The sequence below is a fragment of the Haliotis rufescens genome, unplaced genomic scaffold (assembly GCF_023055435.1).
Source record: "Haliotis rufescens isolate VD_foot unplaced genomic scaffold, xgHalRufe1.0.p SCAF_4, whole genome shotgun sequence".
Taxonomy (NCBI): Eukaryota; Metazoa; Mollusca; class Gastropoda; order Lepetellida; family Haliotidae; genus Haliotis; species Haliotis rufescens.
This window is the reverse complement of record NW_025964112.1, coordinates 29,608,195-29,622,376: the sequence shown is the minus strand read 5'-3', so window position 1 is coordinate 29,622,376 and position 14,182 is coordinate 29,608,195. Positions and strand designations below refer to the sequence as shown.

General features: G+C 42.4%; 1 protein-coding gene across 1 annotated transcript in view; it reads left to right on the top strand.

The window, feature by feature from the left end:
- The window catches only part of LOC124150126 (dnaJ homolog subfamily C member 13-like), a 592,425-nt gene that overhangs the window by 58,382 nt on the left and 519,861 nt on the right, over positions 1–14,182 (top strand). The window contains exons 10-13 of the mRNA XM_046522050.2: positions 444–535; positions 1,456–1,553; positions 7,852–7,920; positions 8,749–8,831. Of these exons, the coding sequence (XP_046378006.2) occupies positions 444–535; positions 1,456–1,553; positions 7,852–7,920; positions 8,749–8,831 (342 nt within the window). The remainder of the gene's footprint in view (positions 1–443; positions 536–1,455; positions 1,554–7,851; positions 7,921–8,748; positions 8,832–14,182) is intronic.

The following is a 14,182-nucleotide window of genomic DNA, read 5'->3' as shown; positions in this document are numbered from 1 at the left end:
GGATGAACAACTTCTTTATTACAATTAGGAGCGACGTTTCAGTGTAGGTTCTAACACAGTTATCAAGCAAGTGAAGTCATGTGTGTCTATGAATAGCAGAAATTTAATGCAGTTATACAATGCTACACATGCAATATTTTTTGTTATGTTAAAAAATGCAAAAACATTTTTTAATTTTATGTTTGGTTTATATGTATTGTTTAGCACATGGGAATAACTTATATACGTGGCCTAATGCTCTCTAATGGTGATTTATTAAAAAAAAGGTATCGCCACTTAAAACTTAGTACATATCATCCTTAGGATTCTGCATTGAAGTGATAAGATTTCAAGTGACCTGCCAAGAAGGTTAAATTCACTAAATAGATCATGTACAACTTGTATCAAATATGCAACCTCTTCTTCATCCCTAAATACCAAATTGTTTTTATATTTATTTTCAGATTTTTGCAATTGTTCGTGACCAAGAGAATCCACAAAAATTTTCTGTGGAGTATGTGAAAGGTGCCATACGATACTATCTTTCAACAGATCGGTAGGTTCTAATAAAAAGATCATCATTAAGCTGCCAATGAGAATTACGTTTTGTTTTGAAGATCTGAAAATAACTGAAAAAGGGTCAGTAACTTGTAATCTGTCAGCTGTATCAGAATCCATTGTTTCAATCTAATGCCCCATTATGATGAAGTGTCCCCCTGTAAGAGGGGAAGAGAAGAGCTTTGATGACCACCGTGAAGGTCAGTGTCATCAGAAACCTATTGCCAAAACATGAATGAACATGATACAAAACCATTTTCAGTGATTAATAACATTTAAGCACTTTCTTCTACACTTGCAATGTGTCAAGGTTATTCACACATTCATGCAAGCAGAATAGTTCAGAGTGTATTTACAATGTGCTGCAGTGACTCTACATTTGTAATGACATATGCTTTCAGTTCAATGTTTTCTGGCTGAGATTGAAGGTTCAAGTCATTAGGCTGGAAGTGCTAACAACTTCTTTATTAGGTTGGCTGGAGGCATGAGATTTTCTTTTCAAAGATATGTCTTGTACAATGTTGAGCATATGTTTTCCCAAACACAGAAGTGATTTCATTAATCTGAAAGTATTTATGACTGTAACTTTATGGAGTAAACGTTATAAGACTCTGTTTCAAAGTTACTCCCTCTTTTCCTGATATAATTTGGAAATTTATCATTCCAGTTTGGGAATTTTTACTGATATTTGTTGCAGACTTGGGGCTGAATACTGGCCCCTGACCAGGCCTAAATAAATCCCTGGATCAGAGGCATGGAACTTTCTGTTTTAATCTTGTACTCTATTGGGTGTCTGTTTTCCGCACCAGACATGGTACTATTTCACCTGTAAAGTAAATGCAGTTGTTGACTATGAGAAGGTCATTTTCAATTCCCATACATGTGCATGTGATTTTACTTAATATTTTTTGTTTTCAGAGATGCATTGATAGCATCTTTACTTGATGGTGTTCGTGCATCTGGCAACAGAGATGTCTGTGTGAAGATGACCCATACTGACAGGGGATTCAGGCTTGGTAAGTGTATTTGTTAAATTGTTCAAATGTGTACTTGTTGGACAGGATTATTTGGGTTGAGTATTGAAGATGTAGATCTGCTTTTCCGCTTTTCATGGTGATTGCAAAGTCTTCCCACTAAGAAAAAAAAGTGATTGAGGTTACTAACGTACAATTTGATACTTTAAAGTTTACACTGTTTCTTTCATGCTGATTGGCTGAAGGGCTAGTCATGTGATCTGATACGGACAGAAAAGTTCACACGATGTGAATAATTTACCAGAACTTATTTTCGGGGTTTTCCCCGAATTCTCAGTCGGTGTATACCATCAACTCGTTTTTCTATTTTCTTTTTAATCCCTGCATTTATCAGCAGTATAATTGATTTAGTATTTTTGCCTTTTCTTGTAACATTTCATCTGACTTATAAATAAATAAATGCTTTGGTTCTGGTGTTTAATGTCGTCTAGCTGCTACATGAAACAAAATGGATTGTCCTTACGGTGACTTGGATACGGAATGGCTATCTATCAATACTAATAATGCAAATGAAGAAAATGAATTCTGTAAAATTACTGAGGTGAACGAAATTGATTTATTGAGCGATATTGACTTTCATGCCTTGTTTTCGGAAATGACAGGGATCTAGCGCCAAGACAATTGCGAATGAAAACAATGTTGTAGACTCGATCTACCCTGCTTAAATGAGGCCGCCCCTCAGATCAAAGCGACTGCCCCTGATCAATCCCAAACTAAAACCCGATTCACTATCGTATTGGAAAAAAAAACCTCCCAAGATTTTGAGAAACCAAGACACAGCAAATCTAAAATGAAAAACATTAAATTAATAGGCGCTGAAAATGTTCAATGGTAAGACAAATAAAATTAATCTAGCTTTTAAAAAAATAAGACATAAAAAGGTAAGGAACTTAAATTAAAAAATACCAAAAAACTTGCCTACCTGTTTTACCGATTGGTCATCGGGGACAAGAAAATACACGTAGACGAAATTACTATTCCGGTTTCTGAGTTGGCTGACCTTATCCGTGCATTCTCGGCTGAGAAGCGGAAGCACATGAGGAAGGACGGGGAACAGAAATGAAGATGGCATTAGGTCATACAGTAGGTCCTATCAGGTGACAAGAAACACCAGTCAAGAAAAGTATTACAGCACACACGACAAATCACAAACTCCAAATATAACACACCCTGACGTTGAAAATTAAAACAAAAACACACAAGTTTCAGAGCACTCCGTTCAATTCCTACCAGTCCATTCCACATCGTCCGAATTGGTTTGCGATTATCTAAACACAAGCAACACATTCATAAAACGTTGATATTCCCAATTTGCTAGTGCCATGGGAGGGTTCTTGCATCGGGGTATTTCCATAACTGTTCCATAAACTTCATTTTAACAGCAGTAAGTATACATTTCATCCTCATGCTCCCGTTCAACTCGAAATGCACCTCTTCACAAACTTATGTGACGTCATATATAAAATTCACACTTCATGGATTCTTCTGGAATCTCTCCCCTTGTCAGGCAGGTTGGCTAGGTCTGGAATCTCTCCCCTTGTCAGGCATGTTGACCAGGTCTGGGAACTCTCCTCTTGTCAGGCAGGTTGACCAGGTCTGGAATCCCTCCTCTCGTCTGGCAGGCTGACCAGGGCCCACTTGCACAAAGCGATCTTAGCGCTAAGATGATCGTAACTCCCATACTTTAACATAGGCTTACAATAGTTGTAGCGCTAAGATCGCTTCGTGCAAGTGGGCCCTGGTCTGGGATCTCTCCCCTTGTCAGGCAGGTTGACCAGGTCTGGAATCCCTCCTCTTGTCAGGCAGGTTGACCAGGTCTGGGAGCTCTCTCCTTTTGTCAGGCAGGTTGACCAGGTCTGGAATCTCTCTCCTTTTGTCAGGCAGGTTGACCAGGTCTGGGAGCTCTCCTCTTGTCAGGCAGGTTGACCAGGTCTGGAATCCCTCCTCTTGTCAGGCAGGTTGACCAGGTCTGGAATCTCTCCTCTTGTCAGGCAGGTTGACCAGGTCTGGGAACTCTCCTCTTGTCAGGCAGGTTGACCAGGTCTGGAATCCCTCCTCTTGTCAGGCAGGTTGACCAGGTCTGGAATCTCTCCTCTTGTCAGGCAGGTTGACCAGGTCTGGAATCTCTCCTCTTGTCAGGCAGGTTGACTAGGTCTGGGAACTCTCTCCTTGTCAGGCAGGTTGACCAGGCCTGGGAACTCTCTCCTTATTAGGCAGGTTGACCAGGTCTGGAATCACTCCTCTTGTCAGGCAGGTTGACCAGGTCTGGAATCTCTCCTCTTGTCAGGCAGGTTGACCAGGTCTGGGAACTCTCTCCTTGTCAGGCAGGTTGACCAGGTCTGGGAAGTCTCCTCTTGTCAGGCAGGTTGACCAGGTCTGGAATCCCTCCTCTTGTCAGGCTGGTTGACCAGGTCTGGAATCCCTCCTCTTGTCAGGCAGGTTGACCAGGTCTGGAATCTCTCCTCTTGTCAGGCAGGTTGACCAGGTCTTGGAACTCTCTCCTTGTCAGGCAGGTTGACCAGGTCTGGGAACACTCCTCTTGTCAGGCAGGTTGACCAGGTCTGGAATCTCTCCTCTTGTCTGGCAGGTTGACCAGGTCTGGGATCTCTCCTCTTGTCAGGCAGGTTGACCAGGTCTGGGAACTCTCCTCTTGTCAGGCAGGTTGACCAGGTCTGGGAACTCTCCTCTTGTCAGGCAGGTTGACCAGGTCTGGAATCTCTGCTCTTGTCAGGCAGGTTGACCAGGTCTGGAATCTCTCACCTTGTCAGGCAGGTTGACCAGGTCTGGGAACTTTCCTCTTGTCAGGCAGGTTGACCAGGTCTCGAATCTCTCCTCTTGTCAGGCAGGTTGACCAGGTCTGGGAACTCTCCTCTTGTCAGGCAGGTTAACCAGGTCTGGAATCTCTCCTCTTGTCAGGCAGGTTGACCAGGTCTGGGAACTCTCCTCTTGTCAGGCAGGTTGACCAGGTCTGGAATCTCTCCTCTTGTCAGGCAGGTTAACCAGGTCTGGAATCTCTCTTGTCAGGCAGGTTGACCAGGTCTGGGAACACTCCTCTTGTCAGGCAGGTTGACCAGGTCTGGGAACACTCCTCTTGTCAGGCAGGTTGACCAGGTCTGGAATCTTTCCTCTTGTCAGGCAGGTTGACCAGGTCTGGAATCCCTCCCCTTGTCAGGCAGGTTGACCAGGTATGGGAACACTCCTCTTGTCAGGCAGGTTGACCAGGTCTGGAATCTCTCTCCTTTTGTCAGGCAGGTTGACCAGGTCTGGGAACTCTCCTCTTGTCAGGCAGGTTGACCAGGTCTGGAATCTCTCCTCTTGTCAGGCAGGTTGACCAGGTCTCGGAACTCTCCTCTTGTCAGGCAGGTTGATCAGGTCTTGAATCTCTCCCCTTGTCAGGCAGGTTGACCAGGTCTGGAATCTCTCCCCTTGTCAGGCAGGTTCACCAGGTCTGGAATCTCTCTCCTCTTGTCAGGCAGGTTGACCAGGTCTGGAATCTCGCCTCTTGTCAGGCAGGTTGACCAGGTCTGGAATCTCTCCTCTTGTCAGGCAGGTTGACCAGGTCTGGGAACTCTCCTCTTGTCTGGCAGGTTGACCAGGTCTGGAATCTCTCACCTTGTCAGGCAGGTTGACCAGGTCTGGGAACTCTCCTCTTGTCAGGCAGGTTGACCAGGTCTGGGAACACTCCTCTTGTCAGGCAGGTTGACCAGGTCTGGAATCCCTCCTCTTGTCAGGCAGGTTGACCAGGTCTGGAATCTCTCCCCTTGTCAGGCAGGTTGACCAGGTCTGGGAACTCTCCTCTTGTCAGGCAGGTTGACCAGGTCTGGGAACACTCCTCTTGTCAGGCAGGTTGACCAGGTCTCAGAATCTCTCCTCTTGTCAGGCAGGTTGACCAGGTCTGGGAACTCTCCTCTTGTCAGGCAGGTTGACCAGGTCTGGAATCCCTCCTCTTGTCAGGCAGCTTGACCAGGTCTGGAATCTCTCCCCTTGTCAAGCAGGTTGACCAGGTCTGGGAACTCTCCTCTTGTCAGGCAGGTTGACCAGGTCTGGGAACACTCCTCTTGTCAGGCAGGTTGACCAGGTCTCGGAGCTCTCCTCTTGTCAGGCAGGTTGATCAGGTCTGGAATCTCTCCCCTTGTCAGGCAGGTTGACCAGGTCTGGAATCTCTCCCCTTGTCAGGCAGGTTGACCAGGTCTGGAATCTCTCTCCTCTTGCCAGGCAGGTTGACCAGGTCTGGAATCTCTCCCCTTGTCAGGCATGTTGACCAGGTCTGGAATCTCTCCCCTTGTCAGGCAGGTTGACCAGGTCTGGAATCTCTCTCCTCTTGTCAGGCAGGTTGACCAGGTCTGGGAACACTCCTCTTGTCAGGCAGGTTGACCAGGTCTGGAATCCCTCCTCTTGTCAGGCAGGTTGACCAGGTCTGGAATCCCTCACCTTGTCAGGCAGGTTGACCAGGTCTGGAATCCCTCCTCTTGTCGGGCAGGTTGACCAGGTCTGGAATCCCTCACCTTGTCAGGCAGGTTGACCAGGTCTGGGAACTCTCTCCTTGTCAGGCAGGTTGACCAGGTCTGGAATCTCTCCCCTTGTCAGGCAGGTTGACCAGGTCTTGAATCTCTCCTCTTGTCAGGCTGGTTGACAAGGTCTGGGAACACTCCTCTTGTCAGGCAGGTTGACCAGGTCTGGGAACTCTCTCCTTGTCAGGCAGGTTGACCAGGTCTTGAATCTCTCCTCTTGTCAGGCAGGTTGACCAGGTCTGGAATCTCTCCCCTTGTCAGGCAGGTTGACCAGGTCTGGAATCCCTCCTCTTGTCAGGCTGGTTGACCAGGTCTGGGAACACTCCTCTTGTCAGGCAGGTTGACCAGGTCTGGGAACTCTCCTCTTGTCAGGCAAGTTGTTCCCATCCAGGCTCAGCTTGCATTGTGTTCTCCTCTGATCAGATCAGATTTTGTCTTCAGATTGATAACTGGTTTGGGTATGGCACAGCTAATTGGTGCAGTTCTAGGAATGGAAGATGAAGTTTCAGTACAGTCTGGTACCTGATTTTTCGGATTTCGAGTATACCACACCTGATGAGGGCTTAGACAGTACTCAGAGTCGTCAAGGGGCAAGCCCTCAGCTGGACAAGGACAAGCCTACAACACTCCATTATAAATTTTCCAAATTTCTGAACTCCTTGAATACCAGTCTCAAAACAGTCAGTAGTGAGTGTTACCCCAGGATGGATTCCAATTATGGCTCTTCTTCTGAGATGCAAATCAACTGAGAGAGTGTATCGGTTGCAAAGTGCTGGCAGGATTAGCATAGTCAAGAGAAATGGATCTTGTCTGATGGTTGAGGAGTCAATGGAATACATCTTGGAACTTCAGACCAAGCATGAATGGAAATTCTCACTGTTTACTTTTGCTTGACTATATGACTATATGTTTTGCGATTTACCATCTGTTACGAAAGCCCCACTGGATACCTGTCATGCAGCTTCTTTGATGCTTGTGTCATTAGAGAAATCATTCTTCTTGGCCTTAGCTTCAGCTTAGTGCAGAGGTGAGCTTCCATGCCCTTGCTTTGAAGAGGATGTGCTGGCAGGAAGCTTTGTGTCCTCCTTGGATTCTTACTCTGGTACGGGATAGGTATTTATGTCCATTTCATGCCTTGAATTGGTATCTGAAATTGACTAAATTGGGCCATCATTGGGCCATCATTGCCCTGGATGACAGATTTTCTGCTTCTTCAATCATAGCTCTGGGGACGGATGGCCCAGTCATCTAAGGCAACACAATTCGCTGTGGAAGTTGCATCACTTGGGCACACCAGTAACCTATGATCATGGGTACGAATCCCGATTCGCACTTGTGGGTTTCACCAAAGTGGTAAACGTCTGAGATTTGCAGCACTCTGGGCTTTCCTCCCACATTAAGCTGACATGCTGTGATATAACTTGAACAGTGTTCAAAGAGTCAATAAACCCAACTCACACACTTAGCAGAGCTCATGGAATGAGAGCAATTTCTGTTTCTCTAGCTTTTGATCGATGCTTTATGTTGAGCTGCAACTTTGCAATATCAGATATATATCAGACATCTGGCAAACTTAGTAATCATTTTTTATTATTTTCTTCTGTTTAGACAATGAAATATGAGGTCATTCAAGAGAGCTATAAAAAAAAAAACATATTGGTAAAATAATAATGAATCCATACAGTGTTGGTTGTATGGTTGTCACATCGTCACCTGTCAAGGTTAATGTCACCGCATAAAGGCAAGCTTCTGTACGTCTTTGTTTCTAGGCCCCTTCACTGTACCGGTAGATGAGGAGGTGGAGTCCCAGCACATGAAGCACATTCAGTCACCCCCAGGTATGCTCAAAACATTTAATAATTAGATCTTCATATAGCTGTTTTGTTCACCTTTATTCCAAAACACAATTCCAGTGCAGTCTGCCTTGATTGTGTCATCTCTGAGATGAGTATGGGAATGGCTGTTACAAAAATCTTAAAATTTAGACTTGTTTGTGTGGATGTCATTTTAAGCAATTGTGTTAATAGTTAATGCCTTATAAACTATTTCTCGTAGCATTTACTTTTGTTTGAGTTTCCAATCCAAAAATAACCACAATAAACTTCTCCCTTAAATTCTTCTCATCACTGCTTGGCAGTTAAGATGAAATAGAAATGAAAAAGCATGCTTGGAATCATGTATAGTGACTATCGAAAACTATGTATTTTGCAAATTTTTCAATGTACGTGTCTTTGATAATTCATGCATGATACATGGTCTATGCAGATATAAGGGAATTTCTTATTCCATTTGACCATGTTGAATTGAATTTACCAGGTAAACAACTTCAGACATTCTAATAGCAAATTTCTTTTCAATGACTATGGACATTCATTTTACTTAAGTCATATGTCAAGGTAACTGTCATATGAAAGATCTTGAACAACAATATTCCATCTTATGGCACCTTGATAACCCTCATGTCATTCAAATAATGCCCTTTCATGTAGGTCACAGCTTTCAATGGCATCCGTTCAAGTTATGTAACACATCTATGATTACCCAAGTTGGAATGTTTATATGTTCAATTGAAAATTGTAAAAAATGCACACAATATGAATTTTTATGATGTATTTAAAGACTGTGATTGTCTGTTTTTAAGTGAGTTTCTTCATTACATGTTTCAGTTGGGATGACATATGAGGAGGCTGTGGCTCGTTTCAATGCCAACATTTCCTACAGCGGCCTGTTGCATGCTGTTACACAAGATGTAAGTTGGTACTGTAGCATTTGGTTGTTTGGGAGTTTGAGGAATTGTATGGAGAAGTTGTCCGACATTTACAAAAGCAGGTTTCAAATCAGAGCAAAAGATTTGATTTTAATTAGATTGACCAGAGCAGTTAATTTCTATGATGTGCTGCACTTAAGTCTTTTGTCCCACATTATGCTGACAGACTGAGATATTCTTGCAAGACTTGTACTGTACTAAGCCAAACTTCTGAACCCATGATTTGTTTTGACAAGCAGTCCCCACTCTGTCTAAACCGGCAGTCGACTGTACATGTCATTCTTAGGGCATAAAAACATTTGAATGTCTTCTGTATTATGATCAATTCATCTACTGTGACGTCAGGAGTTTTCTTGACAACCTATTAGTGGCTGTTGCTTGTATTTAAGGTAACATGTAATAGGGATGCCTTCAGGGTTTGTCTGAATTTGGTACTGCCAGTTACTTTTTGAAACCATTCAGTGCTTTGACATGTCATATTTTGGGGCAGGGCTGGGGTCTGAAAGGTTTTGAGTGACCTATGTATAAGGTCAAGGTCACACTGAAGGTCATTTGTAAAGTATGTTTTCCATTTCCACTCAAATATTTTTTACTGCAGACAGTCTTAGGTATAAAAAGTTATCACAAGCTTTTGCTATCAGACGTAGGTCACTGTGACCTATTTTCAATGAGTTGTGTGTGCTATATTGTTTTGGAAACCACACAAAAACTTGACATCACTAGATAAAACTGTGTCTTTTTTTGAATTTCGGTCACATTTTGTTTACCTGCGAGCGAGGTAGTCATTATTGTTTGCAATTCTCGGCATTGTATTAACATTTCATGTATATCTAAATACCTTTAGCCTTTTGCATTATATAGAGTTTCAGGCCTGTATTTTGATACACTTTAAAAACCTGTAAATGTTTGCTAATTTGAAACTTTGTGTTTGTCATCGGTATGTTCAAGTCCACTTCAACTACTATTTCAAGTTTTATGTAACTTATGCTCAAACATTGCTCAACATAGCAACTGTACTATTAGAGAAATCATGGAAGGATGTTTTTCGAGGTCCTACGCGGTTTTCGCCAGCCATTATCCTCGTGATGTGGCACTCGAAGATGTCAAAGGCATTCGTATCTTTGGCCCTCTGGTAGTAGCCCAGAAGGTACCTAACCTCCAACGCAAATAATGAACTTGTCCTGTCCAGAGCCAGTTTTACCTGTATCAGGGAAGTACTGTCTATGACTTTTCAAGCTTTTCAGCTTTGTCATAAGTTAAGCAGTAAATGCATTAAGGAAGGAGTAATTCAGGATAAGTATACAAATGTAAAAAGATATTTGGATTTTACCAAATTTGATTACATATCCCGTAGTGGCTGATGACAGTGTTGTATTATACATTACTTTTAATGAGTAGAATATACTATTTTTAGCTCACCTGACTGAAAGTCAAGTATGCATTTATCATGACGAGTTTTCCATCCACCTGTTTACTCCCACTATGTCCCATAGTTACAACGAATTTTGAATAAAAAACAGACTACAAATCTAAGAGGAAAACACACAGATTTTAGGACTAAACAAAACATAGATAACATTTGCTCTGCCATTTTCTCTATCACCAGTTTCATGTTCACCATGAAACTCATAAGACCCCACTTATCGTATGTGTCAATGGACAGTTTAGTAGCTCAATGCAGTACTGCATAGATTCGGTTATGCTAAATGATGAGACTGTGTGTAGTGCAGTGAGTTTACAAATGTTTGACATGCTTTGACGAGAAGTGAGATGAGTCTGATAGTCATAATAGTGGTGAGCAATAGTGATTCAGGCAGATGCTTAACCTTCTTCAGTTGCTTAAGACAGAACTAATGACATTTGATGGCGATCTCTCATTGAATGTTGTGCAGTAATGTAAAACAAACTGAAGTTGGGTATTCTGAAGCAAGGAGACCGTTGAATTGAGTCCTTTGGAAATCAGTTGGTCATCTTGAAGGCCTGGATACAGAAGGTTACTGAAAGATCCTGTCTGAGGTTTGGCGACTATATGCAGACAATGTACAGAATTGTGTTGTGACATTGACAACAGTGGGTTGGCGCAACAAAATTGATAATCAAATGCAAATGAGAAAGATTGTGTTACTGCCCTTTCTTCAAGGAAGATGGCGGAAGAAGCTGTTGGTGTTCTGAAGGCTACTGGATATTACCCTGATATTACACACCTGGCTGGATTCATAGAAACTGCTGCGGAGGAAGCAAATAACCCAGTCTTTGAAACAATCAGTATTTCAAGAGATGATAAAATGGAAACAAAGAAGAATTCAAAGGGGAATGTTGCTTCTAACTTTGATATTCAAACCAAAGCTGGTTACAGAGGAAATGGATGGCAACCACAGTTCGGAAGAATTCAAAAAGATGAGACCAGAAAAATGGCATGAGTTTGTTGCTAAGAAGCATTTGTGCCATAACTGTTTCTCCAATCAACATATGTCATACAATTGTTTATAGCCAAGCAAATGTGTGGATGGATGTACACACAAGCATTCGAGACTGTTGCACTATAGTGGAAGCCGATGGACTCGGGCTCATGATGATCAAAGTGTAGAAATTGATAATGGACATTGTAAAATGGACATTCAATTCAAATCTGATAATCCAGAGTTAGGGGGGTTGAGTTACAGACTTATTGGAAAGGGGATATGCAGACAAGGTGCCCAATGATGAAATCATTGCAGAAGGAAGGCCAGTTTGGTACATTCCAAATCATGCTGTAGTTACTCAAAAAAAGCCTGACAAGCGAAGAATTGTGTTTGATTGTTCAGCACAGTGTGAAGGTACAATTTAAAACACTGAAGTTTAACAGGGACCTGGTATCACCAACAAAACGTACTGGTGTACTTCTGAGATTTTGTCAATACCGAGTGGCTTTTATGGGACAAAGAGCCCATGTTTCACCAAGTGAAGGTTAGTGGAAAGAGATTTTTATGGTGGCCCAATATGGACAGAACTAAACCTCCTCAAATATATCGAACTATACATCTATTCAGTGGGGTATGGGGTCCTAGTTGCTCTTCATATGCAGTTAGGCGTACAGCAGAAGATAATGCTAATGAGTTTGATCAGGAAACAGTTATAACTGTGTTGGATTCAATTCCTTGTGAAGAGAGAGCAAAAGAAATAAAGAACATTGACCTTACTAGCATCCTTCCACCTCAAGATCAAGCTCTTGGAGTAAAATAGGGCACAGAATATGATACGCCTGGTTTTCGAATCACCTGTAAAACAAAACCAACCCCCAAGAGAGGTAGAATGAGCATCATTGTTTCAGTTTCTGAACCTATGAGCAAAGATTATCTGTCAAAGTGAATGCCAACAACACAAAGAATGGGATGAGCCACTGGAACAAGACAATGCCTGAACATGGCTGGATAAATTGCCAATGATTGAGACTTTCATGGCTGACCGATGTTGAATACCCTTAGAGTTTTGAAGACTTTGAGTGTGATTTGCATCACTTTGCTGATGCATCATTGTTTGGTTATGGCACAGTATCCTATCTGCGAATAGTCTAGAGTGAAGGACAGATCCATTGAGCTTTTGTGATGGGAAAGGCTTGACTTGCGCCTTTGAAGCAACAGACAGTACCTTGACTGGAATTATCTGCTGCTGTCATGACAGTTAGAATTGATCAACTGAGAACTGAGATTGGAAATTGATCAGTCCATTTTCTGATCAGATAGTATGACAGTTCTGCTTTACATCATGAATAAATCCCTGACAACTGACAGTACATTGGCTTGAAGTATCTGCTGTTGTCATGGCAGTTAGAATTGATCAACTGTTGCGCAGAGATAGATTCAAACTGTGGTTGCTTCTAAAAACAAAGGGTACAAAATTTGATTAAAATGTTTCCCCACATCATCTGACAGTAAAAGAGCTGAAGATTGCAGAAGTTGAGGTTCAGAAGTATTTGCAGACATGTCATTTTCAGTAGTAAGTAAAATCAAGTACACTCTACAAACTTGAGCCTGTTTTGAATAGTGTTGGTGTTTTGTGCTTTGGCGGTGGTTTGAGTATATCACCCATTCCAGAAGAATCTGAACACCCTATTTTCCGAAGAATCATCATGTTGAAAATCTGATATAATCTCACAACCATGAGATCCTTGAACATTCAGGACGAGAACATGTTTTGTCTCACATGCAGCAGAAGTTATGGCTTATCAACGCATGTACCACAATAGATAGGACATTGCGGAAGTTTGTCCATTGTCGGAGACATCACAGCATCCAGCGTTCACAGCAAATGGCAAGTTTACCCAAGGAACAGGTGACTCCTTATAACCCGCTATTCACTTCTGTTGGGGTTGACTATTTTGGGACCCATGAAGATCTGGGGTAGAATAGGTCTTCAGCAACCCATGCTTGTCCGAAAAGGTGACTATGCTTGTCATAAGAGGCGACTAACGGGATTGGGTGGTCAGGCTCGCTGACTTGGTTGATGCATGTTATCGATCCCAATTGCATGGATTGATGCTCATGATGTCAATCACTGGATTGTCTGTTCCAGACTCAATTTCTTACAGACCGCCGTCATATAGCTGGAATATTGCTGAGTGCGGCGTTAAACAACAAACAAAACAAAAAAAGAGAGACTATTTTGGCCCATTTCTTGTGAAAAGGGGCAGAAGTTTGGTAAAAGATATGGATGCTTGTTTATGTGCCTAACAGTGAGATATAAATTCCATAATCAATGTATTGATAAGATTCGAGGCACATCAGAGGAAAACAGAGATTAATAGATCAGACAACGGGACAAACTTCAAAGGGGCACATCAAGAGCTTAGACAAGCTATTCAGGAGTTGGATCAGACAAAGATCTACAATTCTATGCTGGAGAGAGACATACAGTGGATCTTTTATCCCCCCCAGCCTCACACATGGCAGGTGTGTGGGAAAGACAAATTTGGATAGTTCACAAAATTTTGTCTGCTCTGCTTCGCAAACAGAATGGCTTCAGTGATGAAGGTCTCAACACATTGTTTTGTGAAGCTAACCTGATAGATGACAAATCATCGTTGTGTCAGATAGTGTGAATGATTTGAACCTATAACTCCGAATCACCTGCTGCTACTTTAGAAAGGAAGATGTTTAATGTCAAACATGGAGACATGTACTGTTTCTCTCCGATAGTTTTGGGAAATGGTGAAGGAAAGAGTATCTACCAAGCTTACAGTTATGACAGAAATCTTAATGGTAAAGCCCTGTGAGAACATGAGTGTCGGTGACATTATGTTAGTGATGGATGAAAACACACCTCGAAAGATGTGGCGTTTGGCTAGGTCATTTCCT